Source organism: Fulmarus glacialis, unplaced genomic scaffold (genome assembly GCF_000690835.1).
Source record: "Fulmarus glacialis isolate BGI_N327 unplaced genomic scaffold, ASM69083v1 scaffold316, whole genome shotgun sequence".
Lineage (NCBI taxonomy): Eukaryota > Metazoa > Chordata > Aves > Procellariiformes > Procellariidae > Fulmarus > Fulmarus glacialis.
The window spans coordinates 81,278-105,130 of NW_009218495.1; the positions used below are offsets into that span (position 1 = coordinate 81,278).

The 23,853-nt window shown below is 42.0% G+C and overlaps 1 protein-coding gene across 1 annotated transcript in view; it reads right to left on the minus strand.

Moving 5' to 3' along the window:
* The window catches only part of LOC104078409 (DIS3-like exonuclease 2 {ECO:0000255|HAMAP-Rule:MF_03045}), a gene marked incomplete at its 3' end in the record, with an annotated part of 127,019 nt that overhangs the window by 58,657 nt on the left and 44,509 nt on the right, over positions 1-23,853 (minus strand). The window contains 1 exon segment of the mRNA XM_009580045.1: positions 10,285-10,519. Within this exon segment, the coding sequence (XP_009578340.1) occupies positions 10,285-10,519 (235 nt within the window).

Genomic DNA, 23,853 nt, shown 5'->3' on the forward strand with positions numbered 1-23,853 from the left:
CCCACATGAACCCAGTACAGGTACCAGAAAGCATCTAAATTCTCACTGTAGCACATAGTAGAACCTGCCTTTTTCCTTCACAGCCAAAATCAACCAGGGACCTTTGGCTGGCTGGATAGTACCTTCCTTCCTCAGGGGTCTCCCCAATTTCAGTATCCCTCCAAAAAAATCCTAGGATTATTAGGGACTCCAGCAGACAAAGGCTGGGATCTACAACTATACCATCAACAGAAAGAAAGAAGGAAGCAAATCCCAGCCATCTACTTATTCCTACCCATCTTTCTTAATCAACTTCAGTATCTAAAAGGTCATCATGTACATTTACCGATGGGCAACGCTCCTGAAACAAGGGACAGGGAAGAAGACACATGAGGAACTCTGCGCTCTTGGGGCCAAGAGATGTGGACTTCTCTATAGTTTGTAGCTGCTCCTTCTGAAGTCAAAATTCTGTCAGTACCAGGGCTGCATCTAGTGCTTGGAGGTCTACATTAGAGCACCAGCAATGAGGGCTCCCTGGGACAAACCCCTCTGCTCAGAAAAGACAGCTACCCAGATCCAATGTCCACCTAGCTCAGTTATGAAATTACTGCACAGAGACCTCGGTCTCAACAGCGATAATCCGCCATGAGAGTCTGGTACCTGAGTTCCCTAAATACACTTCTGACAGTCCCTGCCTTTCATTGCACATCCCCCTTCCCTCCAGTCAAACTGGAACTTGGGGGGTGGGCAGAGAGAGGAGGCATCAGGGCACCCCAGAGACTGGCGGTCTAGAAGGTCTGAGCTGGGAGACACAAACATCTCCCACAACAGGGCAGAGCCACGGAGGCAATCCTAAAGGAGAGTTAACTTATGAGAGGAGCAGGATTTTGAGCAGGGGAGGTGGGAAGAAACTCCTTGCATTATGCCAAACTAAAAATGAATTATTCTGACCCCTTTACTGCAGTGGTTATCCAATGACCATTCAATATTTCCACCCTGGGCAAAGACATGTTTTCTGAGAAAGATTTACTATGTTAGCTTGGGCAATACTTCACAAGCTTATCTTACAGTGAAAACACACTTCAGCAACTAGGATCCAGTGAAACTGCATTATAATCTCAGTGTTTTCCTTTCAGCGATTATCTGACAAACCAAAACTGTAATAGTCTTACCTAAAAAAAAATTAGGGACTAGATACAAAAAGCAACTCAAATTAGTTATGTTATTACCAACAAAGTAGATCCAGGACACTTGGAATGTGCCTTCCCTCTGTACAAGATCAGTTTAGGCAGCTTCAATACACACTTAGATTTGCCTGACAGGCATTCCTAGGTCAAACTTTTTTTTTTAAAGCCCCCCAAATTTCCCTTTACAATTACCATGACATGAAAAGGTGGCCAAAGTGGACTAAAAGCCATCAGACTAGAATTCTGATTACTTGTGACAGATCCAAAATTATTTTCACTAGGCTTGCATTGGTCACTGTGGAAATTTGCAATTCTGTCCAAAAAGAATACAATTAAAGATGCAATATCCACTTGCAAATGAAAATATATCGCAGCTTCAGATCTCAAAAACAACTCACTGGGAAAAAAAGAATCTCTCCCTGGATGGAAAGAAACAAGTTTTTTAAAAAAATAGTTCAATGTTTGCTACTTCAGCTAGGGGGGAAAAAAAAAAATCTACTTGAGAAGTTATTTGGCTTACTCTACATGGGTATATCTAAGAATCCCATCAGAAGGCATTATTGATACGAAGCTTTTAAAAAAGAAAATACTGCTCTTCAGCTTAGTGCTCAGATACCAGCACATCCATAGCAAAGTCTACTACTTATTAATGAAGTAACAACACTTAGGTTCTCTGATGTCTGCTGCAATAAGCAGTTTTCAGCATATTCTGTTTTAGTACCAAATACATAAGGAAAGTAGTGTAAAACAAAGCAATTTATTATAAATATCTCAAGGATTGTGTGTCACACTCAAGAAGGATATGTTTTTGGAAGTTCTGTCTATATCAACACAAGAGACATATGGAAATGAAAACTCCCTTCAACCAAAAAGCAATACGTTCAAATGCATGCAGAGATTTGCCCTGGATTAGACGATTCTACTACAATCGTCATTTTTAGGGATGACGAGAAGGAAACATGTTGCTCTTTAGAAGACAGTACAAGGGCTCTTCACATTCTGTCATCGATGTTTATTGGCACAGAACAGGTTTTTCCTCCAGAACATGAAACTAATGGTAGGAACTAGTGGTTCACATCATACTTGGTCCTCCCTTCACTAAGTAAATCAAAACGTAATTTTTTGAGGATCAAAGCAAAGGGATCTGGTTTCTTAGAAACACCTCTCCCTAGCTGGATGATTTCAGTTCCTACAAAGTTATTTCGGTACCTATAGAGGTAGGAGCTCTGAGCTTCTCCTGACCTTGGCAGATTTCTCCCCCATGGAGTCCACAGTACAGAGGTCCAAGTGAGCTCGCTCTGAAGTCTCACCCAGCAGGCTGAAGAGCCTCTCCTTCCTACCCAAAAGGTAGGGAGGAAGGAAAGTGCCGTTTCACTTGGCACCAGGTACTATCCAAAACTGGAATTTACTATAAACAGGCTGTAAGAAGGCTCGCTTAGGAAAATATCGTGCAAGAAGCAGTATTTTGTGAGTATTTTTATCTACACACACAGAGCTTTCCACCTGTGATGGAGGGAAGACAGATAGTTCACCATGATGAGACTGTTAAGCCAACAGCTTTGGAATCTAACGTGCAGCCTGTCCAAAATCAGCCTAACAGCTCCCACGTGCAATGCAAGAGGGCTCTGCGGGTAAGAAGCAAAGCCGCTCCAAACCATGCAGCACTCCTGAGTTGTCTCATCACAGAAATGTGTGTCTAATGAACAGGACTAACTTCCTTAGAGATGTTTATTTTGAATACTCATTTAAGCAGACTGACCCTGCCACAGCTGTTCATGTCTAAACACCTGAACTCCCACACCTGCGTGCCCGATGGCACACTGAAGACAAGGACCAAAAGACTCAGAAAGAAGATTTTTGAAGATGCACAGGCGGGAGGAGACCCTCAGAAAGGGAGAGGAGAGGCATAATAGCGGATGCATACAGCAGAGAAACAAGCATCTGCAATAACACAGAGCAAAGGCAATGTGAAGAGGTGAGTATAGCTGGCTTCCTTACACATGCAACGCAGCCAAGCATATATTTACTTATATTTAGCCCCATCCACGAGGAAGGATGGAGGAGATGGCTGAATGATGAGGCAGGAGTGTCACTTTCCTTAGAACCCTCCAAGTCTGATCCACAACAAAGATTCAACATCATTTTGGGAAGCTGCCATCTAGCCCAACAGATCAAGTCACAGCAATCTCAGTAGCCACATAACGTTACTACAACCCCAGCACGGGTCGTCAGGCCTCCTGGCCCTCTCATGTCCTTGAGAAGGAGCCAGTCAACAGGGGGCTTGGTAGCTTTATTGCAGCAGAATTAAACCTCCAAAAAATCAGGTAGTGTTGCAGTCTACATAAATACAGTTTTATTACATTAATGGCAAGTAAAATTAAAATGTTACAAAAACATTTCCATTGAGTATTTTGCCTATCTACTTAATGTTCTTCCTTCCTGCATGTGCATTTGTTCCTAAAGTGTGTGTGTCCAATTTTACTATTGAATGGAAAATATGTTAGCTGAATGAATCCTAATCTGATTCATCCTGGAAACCTTGCTGCTAACAATGACCATACTCTAATATGTTTATCTTCACACCCACCATTCATTCTCAGTATCATGCCCTCTCACTTACTTGACCTAAACTTGTAACTCAAAGGAGAAACACAGGTGAATTCAGGAACATATGGTAATATGCTGAACTTAATCTAATTCCTGTTACCTAATTGCATAAGTTTTTTTTTTTTTTTTTTTTGCCTTACTTAAGAAGTCATTTGGGGGTCAAGATAACTTACTAGGGAAGAACAGCGTAAGAAGCTTTCCCAACATTAACTTCCATTGCAGACTTCAGCTGTGCAACAAAAGAATAATGGGAGCTTATTCAGCCCATAGCATTTAATCAATGCAACCATAAAGCCCAATTTGTTCAATACCACTAAAACACTTTTCTTAAGTTGCTATACTGTTTATTCTTCAAGAAATGTATGCTCTTACTTAAGAAAAGTTATAGCAACAACCAAAAGAGCTAGATCCAGACACCCGCAAACATGAACTTAGGATAAACTAATACAGAGCTGTCTTGAGCAGCTGAAACGGCTCCAGCTTCTCTGCTGGTTTTCCAGGCTTCAGCAGAGTGAAACCGATCTGATTTTTGACAGTTCCACCTCAATGATTTCTATTAAAAGCCGTGTAACTGAGAAGATTTCCTGGTGAGCTTTCACTCTGCTGTGGCCTAGAAATGTTAAGAGCTATGCAGTGGAGATGATCCATCTCCAGAAAGCTGCAGGCTAGGAAAGAAGCGTGAAGACTCCTTAAAAGCACTCAGAGCGAACAGGAGCCTCTGAAGAGGAGGGAGAACATTTATTCTTTCCAGCAGCCAGTGATGTTGGTGGGCTCCAAATTTGTCAGAGATTTCATGGCAGCTAAACTGAAAGAAGTGGAGGCCTGAGCAGAGCAGAGCAAAGGGACAGCATGTGGTCCAGATTCTCATCACCATCATCCTCTCCCTACCAGCCTTGGCCGAGGAGAGGAATAGTAATATCTCCCTAAACTCCACCTACGCCAATATGAGACACTGCTAACTGCAGAAGGGCTCCAGGTGCCAGAGGAAGACACAAAAGGCAGGCAGGGACCTAGTCAAGCTTAAAAGAAGAGAGAGAGCACGCAAAAGCACAAGAGGGGGCATGGAAGCGCATGAGAAGGTGCAGAAGTGCAAAACAGAGATTAAACTCTAGATCATAAATACATTTTTCTCCTTCGCTAGAAGGATCCAAAAACCTTTCTAAGCACTGGCTTCAGAGCATCATCTTGAGAAAAGAATGGAGAATGGAGAAATTAATGCATTATCACACAACCATACTGTGAAGGTACCAAATGCCACCACTTCTGCTGAGCCAAGTAATCCTGAAATACTCAGTAACAGCCTCCAGTCAGTAGTAGTGTGGACACCAAGCAATTTTAGATTATAATTTCTGACCTCACCAGGGCTATTAGGGACTGACAGTCACATTTAACTTGAAAACTGACTGACCAGCATCCTCCTGGCCAATGCTGAACAGACAGGCAGACAGGAGCAAGTTCTGCAGCAGCTCCAACTCAAATTCTGTTGACTCTACCTGTTATCCATCGGCTATTCAATTCAATTTTCCATCACACAATTGGCTGAGTTAGCTGTCAGTTTATTCTGCCTGTAAATGAGCTATTTCTATTTAAACTCCATTACGTCAAGGCAGTGAGCAAGCCTCGGACATTCACATATTCGAACTCTGATTTGCAGAAGTGTAGGTGTAAGTGGAAATCCTGAACAAACACAACTATCTGATTGCTGCCAGGGCAGCCAGTCCACCAACTTGATGACTTCTGTGAGTGACTCCGTGGGAAGTAGGATATTCTGCATATCTGGTAAAGTAAGATCTCTCGTGAGAAGGGTTGAAAAAAGCTGAGCAAACTAGTTTGACAAGGATAGCTTTTGGCATAGTGACACAGTTTTACAAACTTTTATTTGAATACCCTTTCGCTAAGAAATGCTGAGGCACTTTTATGAGCACAGCTGCCATTCTCAAGAGTACAAGTAGCTGCTACTGTTCGATTGCTGCCGTTTCTTTATCAGAGTAATCTGATTCCAATATTTAACAAGAGACAGCTCACATTTGTATGAAACTCATGACATGCAAGTCTGTGTAGGAATACAGCATAGTAAAGTATTCTGTACAGAACATTTTGCACTTTTCCTGGATTGGGAGGATACAGAGAAGTTTCTATTTTTTATTACATATTGAAATGGAGTATAAGGAAAATCCTTCTACTGCTGTGACAAGTCACAGAAATAATGTATTCCAGCTCAGTACTAAGAGATAAGATAAGTTACATTACCTCTGTTGCAGTAGTCAATGTAAATGAGGATTAAGGAAAAGAATTACAAACCTGGCAAAGGTCATGTAGACTGGCGGATGAATTCTCTGGATAGCAGTGACACAGAGTAAGTTAAGGTCTCAGGGTAAAACACAGAGGACTTGCATGTCAATACCAAGCACTATAGAGAATTAATCTTTTCTGTGTACACAATATTGTTCAGACTAGTGCCAGGATGCTACTGCCTTGCTCTTTGCCTGCATTTTAACAGGGCATAGAAACCCCAGAGAGGGTTTGAAGGACACTAGTAAGGGAGCTGAGAAACTTTCTTCAGGGTGCTCATTCTTACTGACTTTGTAAAGAAAAAAAGCAGAGAGAAAGTTTGTTCAGCTTGTAGAGATATTTACACCTTGGAAATACAGCTGAAAATGCAAAAGGAAAGAGATTTCCAACTTTGCTAAAAAAGACCTACCTCCAATGACAAAAACTTAACATTAAGAAAATGTAACTTTGGAACAGGATAAAATTGCTCTTTGTGTAGAACAGCGTGCTGGAGAGTAAAATGGCTCATCACTTCCTAGATTAAAGACTTTTCTGAAGATAATCTTTGACCCAACTTCTTTGCAAGAAGAGTTCAGAAAAGCAGAGCAAACTCGTTTGACCAGGACAGCTTCTGGCATAGTGACACCTGTTATGAACTTTTATTTAAATATCCTTGAGCAAAGCAAGACTGATGAACTTTTATGGACACAAGAACTTTCAGAAAGTACATGGGCTGAGAATTAGGCTGAATGTGATGGTCTCTTCACTTCTGTAGACTTCCATCTTGCTTATCCCATCCCTTCTGGGGTCTTAGGAAGAGAAGGGCAGGGAGCACAGCTCTCATAACTGCAGCACTTAGTGAAGACAGATCCAACATCTGAGTCTCAGTCTGCAGCCCCATGCATAACAATTTGTACCAGTTTGCTGTAAGCCCCACAGAGGCATAGGAAGCCCAACATACGACTTCAGGGAAATTCAGTCCACTCAAATCTGGGCCATAATCAGCGTACACAATGTTTCATGCTTCAGAGCTTCTGACAGCAAGGGCCAACCCGAAATTCTTTGCCCCAGTGTGTAACTAGAGATGGAGGGGGTGACTGGTGCTCTGAAGAGGAACAGAGCCACAACAAGGACACAGGCCAGGATAGAAAAGATATCAAAACAGCCTGCACTCCCAGCATGACCCAGAGTGTTCTTATTTGAATGACACATCTACTTTTATTCTTCATGGTTCATTCTGACCATCAGCAGCAGAACAAATGAGCCGGCAAAGATATTGCGTAATTCTACTCCTCCGTCAGAACAGACAAAAGCCATCTTGCAACTGAGAGGCAGCAATCTGCAGAGCTTATGTACATGCACAAAGATTTGAGCACCGTCTGGTAATGTCTAGAGCAACATGGCTCTGTTTTTTCACCCCAGAATGAGTAAAATTTACTTTTGATTCTGCTAGGGTAGCTAAGGATACTTTTCACCCCCAGAAATCTGGTGGGTTTTTTGTTTAATTTGGATTTTGTTTGGGTCTTTTATATATATGGATCTTTTTATATATATACATATACACACACACACACACATGTATGCATACACATACATACATAAAAAGCATGCAAGAACATGATAGACTGTTTCTTGATTTCATTTTGTGAAACATGATACCCTTGATGGCATCTTTGTCCAGCTTGAGATCTTCAGACTGCCCTGTGTTAAGGAAAAAAAGAAGAAAGTCCCCTACAAGTGTTCATTTAAGAGTCGCACTGGCCACAAATTATTTCTCCTGGTCCCTCCTGTGCATAAGGAGTCTGTATAACAAACCCTACAAAGTAATGCTCTCAGGGAAAGTAAATCACCAATTTTGCTGGGTCCGCAAGAAATCACCCCATGGGATCTCATCTCTCACCTACCTCTCTGTGTTTTGCTGCAGTAGTTGTTTCCAGCAGAAGGGATGTAACATAAAAGACAAGACTCATATGCAGTTACCTTGAAAGGAAAGTTCAACGGGCAGCATCAGCCCAGCAGCCCTCCCAGGGGAGGCCCACGTTACACAGGGAAGGGCACTTCCACTCACTATGGTCCAACCCTGCAAAGCACTCTGCCTCCCAATGCTGGTCCCATGTTCCAGTAGATGCCCTTAGCTAAGTTCTGTCTTGAAAAAGTGTATGTTTGGTCCTTTTAAAAAAGCATTTTGAGCCACACGTTTTTTCATGACAGTTATCACTGATACTAGAGTAACTATAGCTGTTTTCCAGGCAAGACTTAAAATCTGGGTAAGTGATGATATGAGAAATTGCATGAAAGACAGGAAACAAGCCAAAGCAATCATCAACTGCTCAAAAACACCTTCAGAAAAAGCAGCATTGTAAACTTTATATGTATAAAAAAAGGAGCGCATTAAAAAGCAGAGCAAGAAGAAACTAGAGAAAAATCCAAATGTGTTATACAGCCAAAGAAGCTGAAGCAACTATTAAAAGAGGTGATAGCAAAATACAAACTCAGCAGAAATCTAACTGGCACATCCACACCAGCCACAAGGCTTGTTAAGGATGAACACGGAAAGGCCTTGAAAACAAAAGAAAACAGCTGGCTTAGGCAACTGCAATGGAAAAGCAGGTTGGATTTCAACTGTGTAGACAAAAAGCTGATCTAACACATGCCCTACAAGTATTCTCCAAAGATAGAATTAAATGGCAAAAACCACTCAGATGGCACAGATTTTAAGAGATGACTTGATAACCTCCAAAACAAGCCACTCCAAAGGATCTCGAGGAACTATGATGCATCAAGAAAAGTAACTCTCATCAAGCCTTTACACTAAGGCACATTTATACTGGTAAAGTAAAATATTGGCTCAAGTCTGTATTTATTTTAGATGCTGGTGTCAAACGAGAATGTATTTCTCTGATTTTTAATTTGGCATTGCTACCAGAAGCAACAGAGATGCAACAGACACGACATGTGACTCAGGAGCATTTTAGGAGGTTTAGAATCGTCGAGTCAGAGTCAAAGTGGCAGCTCAATGGTGTACAGCTATAACACAGTGTCCAAGACTGCAAAAAAGATGGGGTTAATAACTAGCTGTGTAAAACATCTGCAGACAAGACAAGTAACTCTCGACTCAAGCCCTATTCTGGAAAGTAATGGAACAAGATGGAAGTTGGTTCACATACTTTGGCAGTAACTCAAAGACAGTGGAGATACCCAGAAGAAAATAGCATCACGAACTGGTGAGGTGGCAGCTCCATTCATGAGCTGAAAACAATGTTTTGTCATAAAAACTACAACACTTCCACTCAAACGTTATTTCCAGTTTTATTAACAGATGGGTGTGAAAAATGGAAGTCTACCAACAGTATAGGCAGAGGTCTGTGCATCTTCAAAAGCAATCTCTCAGGAAAACACGAGGTATTAAATAGAACAGCTTTAAAACCACCGCTAAGATTTGTCAGAGACCAACAACTACGTATGTCCCAAGTTACTGCCATCTTTTCCAGACAACTGGGGCATGCATCAGAAACACATGAGAATATCTGTCCTGGCAAATTCTTCACCAGCAGCTGAAGGCACATGTTAAATGTGCTAATTGTCAGAATCCTTTCAACACACAGCTCTTCAGGAGGCAATTTAGTACTAGAAAGGACATGCAAAGAGCAGCATAAGCATAGTTTGGGACAGGGGAGCCTATTTTATTTTGCCCTAAGCAACACTTGATGGTTTGGATGGAATTCAGATTCAGAATAAAATAGGTTTGCCTTCAAAACAGATTGCATAAATTGGCTTTAGGTTTTAGTGCAATTTTCTTTTTAAATGGACCAAATCTTTAAGTTGCTCATAACTCAACTGCTTGAAAACAGCAGCAAACCTAACTGCCCCCAAGGAAATATATTCTTATCCCCAAACTGAGACACATAGATTGGCCAGCCAAGCTGCAATGAAGGAAACTGCTACAGCAGCATCTTGAATTTAACAGCAACCAGCAGTCCCCAGACAGCCCTGAGAATTGCAAATCTAAAGGTGTGACTTCTGTTTCACAGATTTACTTTGCGTCAATCAAAACTATGTAAAACTCAGTCCTTAATATCCATTCAAAACTATGAAGGCAGTTTAGCAGAAGGGGATAGAAGTGATAAGGCATTAAGCTTTTATGCCTGTATTTTATATCTTGCAGCAAAGCAAGGCAACAAAGTAATACTTCAACAGTTTGCTCAAATAAAGGTTTAAATCAGCAATCTGATCTACTCACCCTTTTCACCAGTATCCAGGGAAAGTTTCTTAATGTCATCAGCCAACACATCCTGCAAGTGGTCTTGTCCATACTCTGCATCATTATCATCAAACTGAGCTTCTATAACGACATCCGGACTTTTAGCATCGCCTTTCGCTGTCTCTCGAGGAATGCAAGTCCCCAACATATCCTCGGGGACATCTGATTCATGTGTGGCTTCTGTTTCTTTGTCACTACCATCTGGCTTTATTACCTGAAGGAACAGGAGATTAAAAAAAAAAAGAGGCAAGCTAAATCACTGGACTGAAGAAAAAAAACATTATCTTTCCTTTTTCATCTGCATCCCCAAGGAGCTGACAATGAATTGTGGGTGGCTGGTGGCACACTGCAATTGCCATGTAATTAGCCACAGATATTGCACAATCAAAAGAGGTACCTCACTAGGATAAAGACGGGAACGGCATGGCTTTTGCAATACTTCAACTGTGACAATAAAGTATCCAAAGCGTATCTAGAGCATAACCATAAAGTTCCTGCCAAGCCTCTAATCGGCTCTCCAGAAGTTGGGAGTAAGCACAGAGCGGGAGGAGGATACACTACAATTTAATGAGTCGCTTAGACCATTGTTCACCAAGATACACTAATCATCCTGGGAAGTCCCAAAACTCAAGCAGTTCCAGTGAATGCTGGGATCATGTCAAAGCACATCTCCGGGAGAGCTCCCCAACACACAATTAGGAACAGACTGAGAAAGTACAGACCAGAGAACACGGTGCCCTGCGACCTGCGGAGGAACTGGACTGTGGCAGCTTGGTAAGGCACAAAGCTTTACATTTATTTTAGGCTCTGGTCTTTTTGTTAAAGGCACTCAGTTATTGCTGTTACTTATACAAATCTCCTAATTAAATTACCGAGAGGAACGAACTCAATTAGAGTACAAATTGCTTAACCATTAACTAACTGATAATTCAGATAAGTAACTGACCATAGCTACAGATTTGTCCCCACTTTAGTGCAGCAATTGCACAGGGGGAGGAGAAACCATATGTGTAATCACGTCAAACAAAATCATTAAGAACCCATGTCCCAGTAAAGCAGACACCAAACCTGGATGGCAACCCTCATTGCATGTGACAGAGGCAGAAAATGCTCCATCTCAGGTTATAATGATCAAAATGGTTCATACCTTGGACACATATGTCTGTACTAGCATCCTTCACGCAACCAACAGCGAGTTGCAAGCACCTACCTGGCCCTAGAACCTAGATCCAGGTTTTAGTTTCAAAAGTGCTTAAGTTTCACTCAAGCTGTGGTACTTCAGTGTGAGATTCAAATTGGCATGGAATGAGAAATAACCTACTAAACATTAAAACCACAAAGAAACTGTGTGACCCCATTCCAGTGCCTTCCCGGCGACCAAGCTCCTCTCCAGCCGATGAGGACTGGTGTTCGCCAGAGAGGTAACTCCCTGGAGATGCTCCTCCAAGGTCCCCAGTCCTCAGCATCGCTAACCCAGTACATGACAGCAGCAACTCATGCCACCAGCAAGGCAAGTGAAGGGCCCTTTAAAAAAACGCAATTAAAAAAAAAAAACAAACTTTCTGGTAACATACTTGACAGACATAGTCACTAGAAATAAGCATAAATAGCCTCAACAGGTCCTAGCTGAAGATAACCATTCCAAGTAAGAAAAATACAATCCAAAAAGCTCCACAAATTATTGTTTAGTAACTAAAAAGCAAATCAGACCTGTACAGGGAAGACTTTCACAATTTTACATATACAGAGCTACAGTCATGCTTTCAAGCAGTACCCATTTCTTTGTAATCTTTTCACAACACATAACAGAAATAAAATCAATTTTAAAACAGGGTTGAATTCAAGTCTTTAAAAAAAAACAACTCAGATGACATTACTTTGAACTCTTGTTACCTTTTGTGACGCTGCTTTCCATCTTTATTTTCATTTTTTAATATGTATATAACTTGTTACCATAGCAGATTTTGACTCAAACATTAAATTGTGACAAAAAGGGAAACAGTTTGGCAAAAGTGGGAAAATGGCCGATTATTAAAACTGGCTACATTTGGTACATAAAATACTGACACACAATGGTCTGGGCAAGAACAGTCTATTAGATTAGAGAGCTGACAAGGCTCCACACGCTAGTGACTCTGCCAGTGTGCCTATCCAAAAAGAAAACCAGTGTCAACAGTAATGTTTGGACCCTACCATGGTCAGATGTGGATGTATTCAGGTCTTAAATTTCAATTGCACCAGATGTGTGCAAGCGTGCAACTGCAGCAGGAGTTCATTTTCTTCAACCCCTTCAGGCTTTGCCTGAATTTCTTTCTCTCCAAGTCGTTCTTTGGAGAGCCTGAGATATGTTTCAGGTGCTAAATTACAAAGCTTTCTATATGTAATGCAGCAAACATCATCAAATATATCTGAATGATAGGAAGTGCTTCTCTAAAGATGCAGCACTGAAAAGCTTATGCTTGAAGAGTTTATGTTGCATTAAAGAAGGCAGCAGATACAGATTTCTTTTTAAATGCTATATGCTAAAATTACCATGCTTCCCCCAAGCTAGAGGATACACACTGCTGTCGCTAGCTAGCATGATACTCCAGCTGTGACTACCTAAGCCCCCTGTCACACATTTCCTTATGGATTTGCAAATGGATTTTTAAGTAAAGTTTTCCAGAGCCTACAAAATCACGACCTCCACGCAGCACAGAGCAGCAAAATGTCCAGATGCAGGCAAGCATGGGTGATAGGATTTGTTTTCTTTTTAAGGCCAAGACAGATCATTTAGGCTGACCTCATACATAATAGACCAAGGAATTTCACCCAAGATTTCTTACATCACACCAAAAATTTAGGGAAGCTGTACATCACAAGACTGGAAAGCTGCATAAGACTTTACAAAATCAGGAGCTAAATGGGTACAATTACTCCATTTAAGATGATCAGAGTCGCTGGCCAACATGAGCTCATCACACAGATTCCAAAAAGCAGGATCCTTCTGTATACGAGCAGCAGCAAATCTGACCATGACAGAATAAGCATTTCTTACGTGCAGCATCTCAGAAACCAGAAACTGATGATACTGCACTCTCCTATTTCTCGTATGCTATTGAAGCTTATACATGACATAACACATACAGTTAGAACATACCGGTACTCATCAGAGATGAAGAATAAACCAAATACACAATTGGCTAAGTCTATCACATAGTCATACGTGCAGTACAGAGCATCGTTCTTTGCCAATCCAGCTGACTCTGCACGGACCCAGAAGGAGGGGATTCCCCCGTGCTGCATATGCATGAAATGCACGACTCTACCACCATGCAAACATCCCAGGATGCATGGCTAAAGCCCCTTAAAGGACCTTAACTTCCTGACCTGGTAAGTCAAAAGTCAACTTTATGGTTATATTATTTTCATACGCTTTTTAATAAAAAAATATTTTAATAAGCATTTTGATGAAAGTCAGTTGCTTATTTGAATGTCTGATCCTTAAGATAGTGGCTGAATAAGCTTTCTTCCAACTTTAAACAAACATCTACCACTGAACAAGCATCAAGTTTCTGCCCCACAGTGATTAGTTTGTAAAGTCATAGCTGACTGAACACAAGATCTTTGAATGAAAATCCCATTTCAACCATAAATGTAATAAAAAACAGCTAGTGGGCAAGTACATCCTGGCATGGATATGTACAATCTGGACAGCAGAGTGATTACCTCGCTGCATCCAGCCCCATCTTGAAGTAGCCATCAAATGAACAATTGTCCTTACTCGGGAGGAATTTGTTCCAACAGAAAACCGAACCGGGAGTCTGTGCATCTGAAAGCACAAGGGTTACCTCCTGAGCTGCAGGAGAAACTGCTTTCTCTGCCAGAAGCTATCTTATACCTGCCCTGTTAGTTCCAAGCTTTTCACAGACTTTCCACCTAAGCCTCACATCCACACATGGACAAAGCTCAGGCCTGTTTATTCTCGGATGAGGTATAAGTTTTTTGTTGCTGCCTCCTCAATGGCAACAGTTAACAACTTATACCTTAGTCTATAATCTCAACTACCGAACCAGACCAGTGATTCTCAATCATCTTTGAGCTATTAACCCCCCAGGCTTTTTCCAATAAATGCACCAAGCCCCCAAAGTGTTTAAGCCTGATACTAATAGGTTTGCTTTTCCTCCTTATTTATCTCTGATCCTTATAAGCAATCCATGAATCCTCATAGATCTGAAGATGAGACATGGATGACTACTGGACTAGACACAGTCCAAACAGATGCACCTTGCATGGCTAAGGTCACTGTTTTCAACAACAGAAGCTTGTGCAAAGAGACCTCCTTCACCGAAAGCATCTTGCAGGTAAGGAAGCAGGATCATTTCCCTCACAGCTGTTTTGGACACAGATTCAATAACAGTGAAATTCTTCATCTCACTCAAATGCTGGTATTAAAAAGAAGGACTAAAATACTGAGCATACTATTCTTGGGATTCTTCAGGTCAAACTTGCCCACTGCACTCCAGGACATCACTATTACTTCAAGCAGAGAGCATCTTAAATCCTTCTTTAAACATCCAACTACTTGTGCTCAGTTTTCCCTGTCCTTTTTTCCATAGCAAAACTGCTTCAGAAATTCAAAGACAGCATTTGCTTCCACTTAAAAAAGAAACAACAAATAGATACATGACTCATTCTAAAAAAAAAAAAAAAAACCCGAAAGAAGTGTTTAGATTTGATAATGAAGGAGCACGCTTATGACATTTATCACACTAGCCAAATTTGGTCAGCTAGACCCCTTGCAAGGTATCCTTGCCGCTCCAGAATTCACCAAAGCCCCCAAAGGAGGTCTTGCAATGAACGCGCAGTAGGAAACCCACAAATACACAGAACAATCCACTGGGAATTAGGTTTTTGGTGGGATTCCACAGAGGTCTGCAGTAGGCCAAGCATTCCCAATAATCTGAAACTAAATATTAAGTCACTGGTAATAAAACTCGCAGATGACAAAGACTTGCAGAGCAGTCAAGTCCAATTGGTGAACAAGGCTGATCTGAATCCAGAATGTTTGAGAATAGCCAAAAGTAAACTCAAATATCTAAGAATATGCAACACATGCCTGTGAATGGGTCTGCCTTGGAAATCACTGACTCTGAGAAGAATGTGAAAGATTTCTAATGAACAAAAATCTCAGCAATAGGATCCTTAGTATTATAAACAGTAAAAGCAAGCTTAGCTCTGTAATACTGCACTGGTGAGACATGCCAGACTTGTGCAACATGTATTTTCATAAGGATACTGGGGAAGAATGGAGATGATACAGCACAATACCTCTTCTCCCTAAGTCAGTCAAAACCCAGCAAAATGCCTCATAATGATTAATCAAACCCAAAACGTGTAACTTATCCAAAAGATTTTAGAAGTGACAAGCCATTAATGGTAACTCTTGCCACTGGGGCAAACAGAAGATGCAAAAAGAGGCCCCTCACGCTGCTACAGAAAGGTGTCATAGACTCACCAGCAAGTGGAAGCTGAAGACAGATTCATACCAGGCAGGGAGCTCACATTAAACAGGAAGGACTAAACATGGGAACAGCTAGGAAAAATTTCTTCACCAAAAGGGTCGTCAAGCATTGGAACAGGCTGCCCAGGGAAGTGGTTGAGTCACTATCCCTGGAGGTATTTAAAAGACGTGTAGATGTGGTGCTTAGGGACATGGTTTAGTGGTGGACTTGGCAGTGCTAGGTTAACGGTTGAACTCGATGATCTTAAAGGTCTTTTCCAATAAACGATTCTACGATTCTGTAAGGGAAATAAGGTCTTCAGCCTAAGCCTACCTCCTGAGGTCTGCAAACCAAGGTAAGATGCCTTTCTTCCAAAAAATACTTTGATCAAACACAAGTTCTGCTTTAGCTATAAACAAGTTATTATGCTCAATACTGGGTAGAGAGACTAAGTTTAGAGCAGTTGTTGGTCCTTTCTGCAGTTGAGCTTTAGTTAAGCAACAAGTCTGAGAAACAGAAACAGGTTGAAAGCGTCTATTTCAAAAGGAAGACAGCTAAAAACAGGGACTTTGGACCAAGTTACCATCCCACCGTTAAAAAGACCGTTGCTACCACAACACTAATACAAACACCACATTTCATACCAATACTGCGAACACCTGCATCTATTAGTCTCCTAGCTTTTGCCATATTAAATAGGCTTCACTTAAAAGCTGGTTCCCTAATGTTCGCTCACGAGGGAGTAGGAACGGAGCCTGGCTAACATGAGGATGCTGTCACAGCTCATACATACACGCTAGAGCCAAGCTACCATAAATATTGCAAGGAAGAACTTTGCTTTTCTGAAAAGAGCAACCAAACAAAGGCTGGCTCACTCTAGCTTCTTCTTGGCTAAAGAAAGGATGACACTTCCAATAAGAGAAAAACCACCTGGCCCAATCACCCTTCCTTCTCTTTATAATCCTACGTACACCAAACAGCTCTGGCACAGAGGACAACTCAGTAAAGGTGACTAGTCTCAGTAGGAGCAGTTATGGCATTACTTTTAAAATAGCTGTAAGGTTACAGTGGGTTTTTTTATTGTGGTTTGGGGTTGTTGGATTTTTTAACAATCTTTTAATTCTAAATCACTGGAAACACTTGCTAACAGTCCGCAGGATAGCTATTTTATATTAATCAACACATTATAGTTTACATTCCAGGCATCACATTGGATGCAATAATCATACAAACATCCAAACCAAAATCTCTCCTCTTGACTAGGAAACGCTACTTGTTCCTCCCCAGTGGGCTCTGTTGTTCCCAGATGTCACACGCAGTTTTGTCATGGCAGTCACTAGAAAGCCATCCTGCCTGTGGATTCAAAGGGGTAAATGATCTGAGTACGCAAAGGCTTCTTGGAAACGGCAACTTTTCAGAGCTCTTCGCTGACTCGCTCCCACTGCAGGAGGTGAGAGGTGGAAGAGAAACAAATAAAATCTAATGCATATGTTTTCAAAATAAAATATAGAGACAGATCTGCAATATGCCCATCAAACCTATTGAATCCGCAAAGTCATCTTCCCTGCCCTCAACAGCATCCTGCATTCTCTCTGCTCAGACTAACCTGCAGTAAAGTGAGTTTTTACTGTAGAGTTAATTCAAGTAATAAGACTGAGCATCCAGGTTTAGTCCAGCCCGAGCAGACACAGCCCTACATCCAGGCTTGTCAGGCAGCTGCACAGTAACAGAATTAACTGCAGGAAAAAAAGGTAACTCCAAACAGCCACCTTTTCTCACTACTTCATCCTGCTTCCACCTGATAAACCTGATTCCTGAACAGTTCACTCATTTTCTCTCTGTGCTGTCCTTAAACATCACAGGTTACAGTGTGTCCCCTCCAAGTGTAGCTCAAGTCCTTCTCCTACCACCTTGCACAAATAACCAGAATAACAAGTGGAAAAGCATCCACAGGGAAAATTCTCAAGACTGACCTTTCTGAAACCTAAAGCCAAAACAAGAACTGTCTCCTCACCATGTATCTCCACTCTCTATCTGGCCTCTGACCTACCATTTGCCTCTGAAAGCTCCCCGCTCACGTTGCCCTGGCCCTCGTCCCACACCTACCAGTCTGCTTCCAAACATGTTTATCAACACTTCATTATCACCAAGCAGGAGACAGTTGCCTCTGCCCCCATCTCTCCTCAAGTCTAGTGCTGCCTTCACCCCCTTCCTGCACCCCCTGTGGCCTTCCCGGGCCCATCTCTCCCAAGCCTGGCTCTTGCACTGCTGCCTGTAGGACACACAGTCCTAGGATAAGCACCACGTTCCCTTGGGTTCATTTCATCTGGTTCTCCTAACAGGATAAATTAAACAGCTCCATCTGTACACTCCTGCCTTTTGTACCCTCTAACAACTGCTGAGAAGCAGGAAAAGAAAAAGTTGTCAAAAGCAGCTGCTCCCTGCACAGCACAGGTACCCCACGCGCCGTGGCACCAGTGGTGTGGGTCACACCACTCCAAAACTTCAAAAAGGAGCCTCTCTGCAGCCTGCAGAGGAAATATCTGAGCTCAAAGAGGGCCCCTTGCCCCAAGCTGCTTTGAAAGAAGAGCTGGTAAAAGCTCATAATAGGCCCATGGTAAGTCTGTACAACCTTTCCCAAGGATACCTCTCTGGGCTTGAGGGGATTCACACTTCAGAGCTGCTCTGTGATATTTAGACATGCTGAGGGTAACTGTCTCAAGGAGACGTGGGGAAGCACAGTGTCCCCGTGCCCACTTGCAGGGAACAGAGTATGATCTCCTTTGAAGACAAGCCAACCTGGTAAGGACTCCCAACAGCATTACAAAGAGCTGTATATTATTATAGTCAGATCAACAAACTTGTTCCAAACTTTCCACTCCTGCTGCCACCCCCAGGATTTGATTTGGTGCTAAAAAAACAGCCTCTATTTTCAGAATACCTACTGCTATTGCACTGACCTTCCCACACACATTCCCCAAAGCACAGGAGTTCCTGGAGCAGAAGCGATACAGCAAACACCTCGTGTCCCAGCCACGGCTTCCTAACCCACACACTGTTCTTTTATGCAGCTATATGTTGTCACAATTAAAGCATTGATGAATATTTAGCCATAGCCAATCATCTGTACAGCAAATCTTTCTACTGAGAAAAGTTTGACCCTGGGGAGGTGCAAAAGATCTAGTTCAGCATCCAGCCTTTAACAACACCCAGGAATCAACCTTATCCTATGCACTCACAAAATCAGACGAGGCACACACAGTTCCTCCATCTCCTACAAGCAAACTCTTCTCATAAAAGAGGCCCTTAAAACTGGCAGCCTCCCTGCTGGACCCCAGTGAAATGTTCCTTATACCTTGGGTCTTTGTATTGCCTGCTCCTCGCAAGACCTCCCACTTTGGTGCATCTCATGAGCTGTGTGTTGCACTCCAGGCCACAGCGAACTGGAAACAAGAGTGTAATGCACAGGGCCCAACTATGAGGTTGCCAGAACATATTGGTTTGAAACATCACAGAAAATATTCGGCTCCATATTTTCAACAGTAGCCAGGAAGAAAATGCATGGAACAATTTTGAGAACTGTTTTTCAAAAGTCATTTAAATCAAATTATGCCCCATCCACACTGGCAGCAAAACCCTTTCTACTAACTGGAATTGGTTTTCTTTTCTTTGCGTGTGTGTTCTTTTCTTTTTGGTTTAACATTTTTTTCAAAACTGTCTCCCAGCCATCTTTTTCTGGTAATGTGAACAGGCAGTGCAACACTACAGGAATGGGTGCCAGGACAAAACCTATGATGCACAGTCCCTAGAATAAATCACTCAAGAGGGGTGGATTAGAGGAATAGAGCAACGTAAGGCTACATCTTCAAAGGTATGATTCTCTGAAAACACTGCATTTTCAGCAAACTACTGCAGAAAGATATCCAGTTTGTATCTGATCTAAAGAAGCAGACAGTCTTTTGGATTATTTGCAACTTCAAGACAATACCATGAATCAATATATATTTTAAAAGATGTAATTATTACACAGTGCTTGCATGTAATCAGAAAAGAATCTACTTGTGCTGAGTGTGTATCATTTGAAAGCTGCAATGCCAAGCAAATCCACACCGTTGGCTCGCACAAACCCAAAGTATTATCCATTACTGCTTTTTTTTTTTTTAAACAATACAAGTATGTATGAAAAACATATTTCCTGGAAACAATGATACTCTTTGAAGACTTATTCAACATTTCATAAACCGAACAAGCCTGCACCCGCACGTGCCCGTAAGAGGAAAGTGGGTTGACAATGCAAACTAATCGAAATGTACTGGAAGGGCTATCCAAGATATTTGCATACCTGTACCTCCCAGGGCTATATAGGTTTGAAGCTTTGTTCAGAACTGCATAAAAATGATTTCCCATGTGTCTGAGAAAATCTCTTACTGGTGATCAGCTCTTTAACTCATCAAGGCAGGAAACAAACAAATCAACCAAGAGTTAACACGTTGGGGCTCGTGCCTTAAGCCCCTCACCTTCTTTTTCTGCTCCTTTTGATCGGGCTCCGAGTGCCAGTTCCCAGGGGTCTCAGCCCTGCGCATGTTCTGACACATGTTCAAAGCCCAGAATGGTACACCTGGGACAAAGCACACACTGTTCAGGAAGTGCATGGGGGCCAAGAAAAGCAATAGAAATTTCCACAGTTAACTTGCATTACTGGTTGCCAATAAGCCTCTTATTATGAAAACCCATAATTGAAAACTGTCATATTACAGAACAATTTATGGAAGTTTTCAGAGTATATATGCCCCAGTGGGAACTTCCTTTGACTGGTGTGTTCCATCAGCCCAAGTCTGCTTATTTATTCACACAGTGGGAGAAGAGCATCAGGAACCTAAACAAGTCATTGCTGAAGCGTCACCGAGACTCCCACTCTAGGAGTGCTTCAAACAGTTCTTAGCTCCTTAGTCTTTCCAGTCATCCATCTTTATGGCTACATTCAGTCAACAGCTGGGCTGCTCTATCCTTATTTCATTTTATTTTCTGCAGAAACATTCTTGCACTTACATTGTGATCAACTGCTCCTTTGAGGACACAGAAGGCAAAATGCAGCTGCTCTGGGCTGAGTGCATCCCACTATGCCTGCCTCAATCCCATCAAATGAGCTCAGCAAAATTAGTTCCTACTCCTACAGTCTCTATCCTGTCACACCAGGGAAAATGGCACCTACATGAATTCCTAAATCAGATTTCAATTGTATTAAAATATGGCTCCAACCAAGAACAACAGCCTCCCCCAATGCCAACATGATACTATTAAAGTAAACCACACAAAACCAGCCAGTGCTTCCTTTGCAGTTAGTCACACTTTGGTGTGAAGGTAAAGGGATTTCATAACAGGTGCTGGAGACGCATCCCAGGAAACTTAGAGACTTTTAGCAACAGAAGACTGGAAGTCCACTTTAACACTACATTTTCCATACAGGAGCCAGTAGGTATCATCTGCCAGAGTGGCTTCTCACTACGAGCAGCTCCATCCTCTAGGAAATGGGTTGAGACATCAACTGACCATCAGGTTAACCATATTTTGGCATGCTGCGCTGCTGCCAGTTCCAGTCATGCACACCAAGACCACTGTGAATTCAGTACCTTCCCCATCACCCTGGGACGGGCACTGAAAAGGCTTTGTGCTCAGGGAAAGCTGTGGCAGAATAGGGACAGCCACGGCCGAAGAGGACCACCTGCAGAGGAAAGGAATTGGAGGAGATAATCCCTGCAAGCATGGTAAGTCAGGGAAAAGAAAATCAGGTGGTTCACCGGGATAGAAGATAACAGCTTCCTCTACCATTGAGAGCTCTCTGTGTCCCTTAAAGTAATTTCTGAAGAGAAGACAAGCTGTGAGCCAAACATACTCCTTCACACTTGATATCAGCAAATTCTGACTCTGGACAGCATCTCACTGCAATGTAAAGCACCAAGTGCCTATGGAGGAGAGGAGGGAGATGACAGCAGCACATTTTGCTCAAAGATTCCTGCAAATACAGAATCTATGTTTTCAAACGGGGAACATTCCCCACCTGCAACCTAAACCTGCTACAAATCCATTTATCTGGGCTTCCTGACTTAGAGATCGTTTCACTTAAATGCACAGAGTCGTCCTTGAATGCCTAGTTAGAAAGCACATGTGGGACTGCCTTCATATTAAACTACTATTACAGCCAGGAAATCCCAGACTTCCATATCTATCTTAGACTCTCAAGAGGTTCCTTACAAAGTGCATAAGGAAAAGAATCCTGCCCTCAATCACCCATGACTTTTAGTAAGTCATTCAAACCATCTTGTCTAGTTTGCACCACCTGACACTGTGCTAGGCAGATCTGCATATTCTGTCCTGAAGACGTTACAGATGAATTTCACACGGCTAGCAAGGCAGAATCCTCAAGTGTGAAAAGAAGCCTGAAAATAGCAAAAAAGCTGTGGTAAAGCCACACACACAAATACCCGACAGTTTTCATAAATTAAGTATCTTGGGTTGCTCTGCTTCATGGGTATCAAAGCAAGAGCACGTCAAAGAAAAACACATCAAGGCAGCTGGGGAGGCAGGTGTCCCAGGAGAAAGTGAGGGGGGTATTTCTCCACTCAGAAAACAGGGATGATATTTGGTTTACATGCAAATGTGAGGATTAATGTTTCCAAATACTTCACCTAGGTTCAAAGCGTTACTTAACTCTTAGGGGCTTATCAGAAACACTAACACACCCAGTTAGCTTTCTATGAACAGAGGGAGGTTTTCCCTCTTCTTCCCACCCAGGGACTAAGGCTTAACCACACAGACCATGTTCAGGGTTTCATAACCGTAGATCAGGCTTTCACAGCAGGTACTCACGTAACCGAAGGGCAGCATTAGTTTATTTACAGCTGCTAGTTTAAATTAAGACAGGATGGAAACAAATGTCCCACAGTTCCAAAAACAAAGCACCACTTCTTTTTTGTCGTTGGGAGAAATCAAATTCTTACTTCTACACACAAAGCTAACAGGCTTATCACTAATCACAGCAATTATTGAATTCCTATTTAAAGATGACCTGAGACATCATTCTGTTGTATCGCACTCAGGAATATCATTAAAACAGCAAACCAGAAGCAAAATCATGAATGACTCCATAGTTATAACCATAGCATAGCTACCTCTTCTTAAGTTTCAGGCGCTTACTAATAAGAATTTTTGGCAATTTGGTTATCCATGCCTATCCAAAATTAGTTCATACCTTGGTCAAAACATTTAAAACCGAAATTTCAACTAGTTTGGAACCAAATTATCTGATTCTGAAATGTTTAGGTAATAGTCTATTATAATTGCAGAAAACTAAATTTTTAATATAAACTTCTTCACTGAACTCACCTCCAGCAGCAAAACTAGTTCACCAAGTTGCTCTGCACAAATACAGTTCTGCTGTGACTTTTTCTTCTTATGTAGCTTCACCTATACACAAGCAACAGCAACAGTACCAAAGAACTAATCTCTTTCTAAAAGCGAGTATGAACCTGCCACAACAGAAGACATACTAGAAGGAAAGGCATAAGAACATGGTAACGGGTCTGTCTCCAGGGAATTGGTATGTCTTTCTTTTCCTGCTGGAAGGCAAGGAAATGCCCATTCAAGGCACAGGGTCCACACGCCACTATCTCTGACCAAATGCATCCTTCCCAGGATTATTTGTTTTCTAGTTGTGCTCAGTTGCCCCAGTCAGAACCAAGGATACACAGTACCGAGGGCTGTACCAAAACGTATACAACATTCTTAACGGTCCATAGAACTTTTAGGAAGTTTTTATTGAAGACAAAACGCATTAGCAGGAGGGAACAGATGAGAACAAGAAGGTTACACACAGATTGCCTTTGAAAAGAGCCCATCTTAACAGAAATTCAAGTAAACTCACTTGAGTTTGCACTTACAACTAGGGGCCCAAGGTGTATTAAAGACGCTTCTTGAAACAGAGGGGTGATGCTCAGCATTTTGCTGAGGACATATATGGCTGCAGTGTTTTCTCTCCGTCTAGTGAAAACAATCAGTATCACCAGGT